The 4,890-nt window shown below is 42.2% G+C and overlaps 1 protein-coding gene across 1 annotated transcript; it reads right to left on the minus strand.

Moving 5' to 3' along the window:
- Nucleotides 1–219: 219 nt before the first annotated feature.
- Nucleotides 220–3,132, minus strand: LOC141652088 (uncharacterized). The gene is made up of 4 exons (XM_074459735.1): nucleotides 2,441–3,132; nucleotides 1,980–2,328; nucleotides 1,054–1,896; nucleotides 220–954 (listed from the first exon to the last, which is right to left on the minus strand). Exons 1-4 carry the CDS (start codon nucleotides 3,130–3,132, stop codon nucleotides 220–222), a joined length of 2,619 nt encoding a protein of 872 aa, XP_074315836.1.
- Between the last annotated feature and the right edge of the window lie 1,758 nt (nucleotides 3,133–4,890).

Genomic DNA, 4,890 nt, shown 5'->3' on the forward strand with positions numbered 1-4,890 from the left:
GGTATTACAACCATCCTCACTATGCCGACATCTAGTACGGAAGGTATAAGTAATAGAAATATTATTATTATTTTTTTTTTTTTTTTTTTTGCAAGCAATCAGAATCATTATAGTAAATATTGGAAAAAAATGTTACAAGATCCTATATTCTACAAGGAGGTCAGAGAGACCACCCAAAGTCCAACAAATAAAAAGAAAACTCCAAAGGAGAAGGCAGCCTTAATGCCCCTCAATTACATCACCATTATAAAACGAGACTCGTAAAGCTACAAGATATTTAACTCGCCAAAGAAGCTGGACTGGAGCAGCTTTAATGTTCCTGAAAACTCGCCTATTTCTCTCTTGCCAAATCAGGTAGATAGCACAGAGCAAGGCACTTCGTCTTTGCCGCTTTAAGCTACTCTTGCCTCTGTTGTGACTGTTATACCGGGTGATCTCGACATTGTATAACATTGCACCAAAACCAAATATCAAAATTTTGAGGATATAAGCCTCAACCCACTTAACCCAGATAGAATCAGAGTGTAGCAAAAGCTTTTTGATCCAAGCCAACATTTGAGACTTATTCCAGCTTAAAACCTCCTTAATGTTTACACCTCCTTCTTTTCTGGGAAGACAAAAGCTATCCCAACTTTTGAAAACCAATCTCCTGTCACCCTCCTTAATCCCCCATAAAAAATCTTTGCACAACTTGTTAACAGCCTTAACTATCCCTTTTGGTAAGATAATGCTAGCTCCCCAAAAGTTATGAAGGCCAAAAATTACAGAATTAATCAATTGTAGCTTACCAGAGTAGCTGAGAAAATTATTAGCCCAAGAAGTAATCTTTGAACGAATCTTGTCAAGCAAGGGGAGAAACATATGCTGTGACAGTCTAGAGGTAAGCAGAGGAATGCCAAGATATTTCACTGGAAAACTACCTTCCACATATCCCGTGGCAGAGAGGATATGAGCCTTCAAATGAGTGGGAACCCCTCCAAATTATAGGCTAGATTTCATGGGGTTAGCCATAAGCCCAGAAAAAGCAGCAAACTAAGTTAAGCAAGAGTTCACAGCCTGTATAGAAGGTAATTCTCCACGGGTAAAAACCAAAAGATCATCAGCAAATATAAGGTGTATCAAGTTTAACTTGACACACTTAGGGTGGTAAGAAAATCCAGAAGCTGAAGGGAGAAGCCTAAGAAGCCGAGAAAGCACTTCCATACAGAGAGTGAATAGGTAAGGAGAAAGGGGATCTCCCTGCCTAAGTCCTCTCTGCACAGGGAAAAAACCTTCAGAGGAGCCATTGATGTTAAGAGTGAAAAAGGATGAAGTAACACAGGCTAGAACCCATTTGGTAAACAAAGGAGGAAAGCCAAACATCCTGAGGTAGGCAGCTAGAAACTCCCAGTTAACTGAATCAAAGGCCTTCTTAATATCAATTTTTAAGATGCATCTAGGAGTCAAAAGACTTCTTCTATATTTATTGGCCATTTCATGAGCCAACATTGAGTTGTCAAAAAGATCACGCCCCTCAATGAAGGCAGCTTGCTCTAAGCCTACCACTCCCCCAAGAACTTTTCTCATCCTATTAGCCAAGATCTTGGTAACAGTTTTATAAAAAACCGTGCAGCAAGATATAGGACGAAAGTAAGTGACTGATTTAGGTGATTCAGTCTTAGGGATGAGGGCAAGAAGGGTGGAGTTTGAACCACGAGGCATATGACATGTCCTGAAGAATTCCATCACAGCACCCCTAAAAGCAGGACCAGTAATGGGCCAGGTTTTTTTAAAGAATCCAGAAGAATATCCGTCCACCCCAGGACTTTTATTCTCATCAATGCTAAATAGAGCAGTTTCAATTTCCAAATCAGTTACCCTATCTTCCAAAAAATCAGAATTAGAAAGAATGTTGGACTGAAACAATGACCAAGAAGAGGCATGACAGATTCAGTAGAGCCCAACAAGTCTTTGTAATAACCAAGGAAAGCCCGAGCAACCTGCTTTTGACCCTTACAGACTGTGCCATTAACATCTTCAATAGTGCCAATAGTGTTCACCATTCTCCTAGCAGTAATATGGGCGTAGAAATACTTAGTGTTATTATCACTAAGCTGAAGATGTTTAACTTTTGCTCTCTGAGCTAGGCCCCTCATTTCAGCCAATTTTAAAGTACCATAGGTTTGCACACACTCCTTCTCCTTGGCCATGAGATGGGAGCTCAGAGGAAAAGCCTGCATAGCAAGCTGACAAGTAGAGAGCTCATGTTTTGCAGCAGCCACCTTATGTGCCAGCCCAGCAAACTCAGACCTGTGAATGTGCCTAAGTTCACTCTTTAGAAGCCTGAGCCTAGCAAAAAAGGGAATAAATTTGGCCACCACCAGTAGAAGAGGGCCAGATCGGAGAAACACAAGAGGAAAAGCTAACAGAAAGAGCCCAGCAGTTAAGGTAACGGAAAGACTTCGGAGGAGGCCTGGAAGAAGGATCAATATCCATCAAGAGAGGAGCATGATCAGAAATGCCAACTGGAAGAAAAGCAACAGTGGAAGAAGGAAGGTAATGGAACCACTCATAATTAACCAAAGCTTTATCTAACTTAGCCCATTTAGAATTAGTAGGCTGCTTATTATGCCAAGTGAAGACTCCCCCAGTATAAGGGTGATCCACCAGTTGGCAAGCAGTAAGATAGTCCCTAAAATCCTGAATTTCCCTAAGACGGAGAAGACACCCAGATCTTTCTTCAGCAGCCAGAGACACATTAAAATCACCAAGGCATACCCAAGGGATTTTGTGCCCCTGAGAGAACGAGATCAACCTGTTCCAGAGAGGTAGTCTCTCAACTGCCTTATTAAAAGCATAGACAAAAGTGGCCAAAAAACTTTTCTGAGAGAGAATGTGAGTAACAATACAGTAAACATACTGAGCCCCAGCCTCCAAAAGCTGTAATTTCACTACTAAGGGATTCCAAACTATCCAAATACGACCCCCAGAATGAGAAGCATAATTGTGTATAATAGAAAATTTCTTGAACTTCTTAGTACCATTAAGTTTTGCAAACCTTTCCTTAACATGAGTTTCAATGAGAGCAGCACAGTCAACACGATTCCTAAGCAGAAAGTCTAAAACCTCCTGTTGTTTTAGGGGTTCAGTCATCCCCCTCACATTCCAGGAGGAAATGATCATTGAGGTGAGTGAGGGGGCGACCCCCCTAGATCAATCTCAACATGTACATTTCCTTGATCAACAGCCAACTGCACAGATACTGGCCCCTCTTGCGGCTGAAGAACTGAGAACCTGTTACCCAAAGGAGTAATACAGGAACTATCATCCTTAGTTGGAGAGGACCTAGGTGTAGGAGAAGCAGGAATTTCTGCATTTGCCTTGGTAACAGGCTTGGTAACTGGTGGAGCAGCAACAAAAGTCACCTTAGCAGGCAGATAGACCATCTTAGGAGCATTCCTATTGCACTTCTCCTTAGTATGGCCAATCTTCTTGCAGGTTTGGCAAAAATAAGGAACCCATTCATACACTAGCTTCTGCAAAATCTTCCCACGATAAGGAGTTTGGAGGGCCATAGCCTTAGGAAGCTCTTTGGAAATGTCCACCTCCACTAACACCCTAGCAAAAGCAATCTTACTTTTGTTCGTAGTAGTCTCATCAACATAAATAGGGGTACCAACAAAACTAGCTACCTTACTAAGCGCGGAATGTGACCAGAAACACGGATCCAGATTGTACAAGACAGGACCTGACTAGGTTCTGGGTAGTAGTAGGGCAGGTTGCACAAGGTGGTTTAAGGGTGTTGTTGGTAGCGGATGTGGCGGTGGTTGGTGCTGGTGTCGTGTTTTGCTGGGGTTAGTAGCTGCTTGGTGTTGTTGTCGTTGAAAGGTTGTTTGTAGGGGTCTGGTATTCGATCCTTGGCCTGGGTTCGACTCAGCCATGTTAGGCCACTGGGAACCACCATGGGTCAAGTGGCCGACCAGGGTGGTAAGTCTGGTGGTGGGTCTGGGTGAGTCGAGTCTTGCGCCTGAGAAAGAGGGAAGGGAGTGACTCGGGTTGGTGAGAGTTGTTGTCGAGGAAGAGGGAAGTTTATGGTGAAGTTGTGGACGGTTGTCAGGGTGGCCGAGAGTAGGTATAGGGCGACTGTTAGGGCAGAAGCGTGGTGGTTGTGGGTGGTTACACGGGTGCTTGTTATTGTAGTCAGGCCGCTGCTGCTGTTAGTGCTGCGTTGTGGTTGTTGTGTTAGTGTTGGGTGGTCAGGCGTGGCTGAGCGTGGTGCCTTGGTGTTGGGTGGTCAGATGTGGCAGAGGTGGTGGCTGCCACGGCCTGACTTGGGTGTGGGTGTCGGCTCATGTGGAAAAATTGGGCTGAAGGCTTGGGTTGTGTGGGATTGTTTTGGAGTCGGATTTAATTTATTTGTTCTTTGAGTCGGGAATTTAATCAAGTTTAGTTAAGATGAGTCGGGATAATTGGTTAGTGAGTTATTAACTCGGATTTAATTAATTAATTAGTTTATATATTAAATTATTATTAGAATGTAATTATTGTTTATTATTATTTATTTATTTATTTAGGTATCGACCTTGTGAAATGGTAATATTATCACTACTTGATTCGCGTGCTTCATTATTCGGATTCTTGTTGGGCTTCTCAGTTGGAAATTTGCTATTAAGGTAGAATAGCTACTCAATCACTTTAATGTTTACTTGAATGATATTATCTGATTGTGTTGGTTGAATTATTTGGAATTGTGATGGATGATATATGATTGTTGGTTGGTTATATTAAGATGATTTGATTATTGACTACCTCAGCTCGTGACTAAGATGATTTTATTGATTATTGATTTTATTGATTATTGGATTCCTCAGCTTCGTGTCTGAGAAGGTAAGAAATTGTGTTGCTCAATCG

This window comes from Silene latifolia, chromosome 1 (genome assembly GCF_048544455.1).
Source record: "Silene latifolia isolate original U9 population chromosome 1, ASM4854445v1, whole genome shotgun sequence".
NCBI lineage: Eukaryota > Viridiplantae > Streptophyta > Magnoliopsida > Caryophyllales > Caryophyllaceae > Silene > Silene latifolia.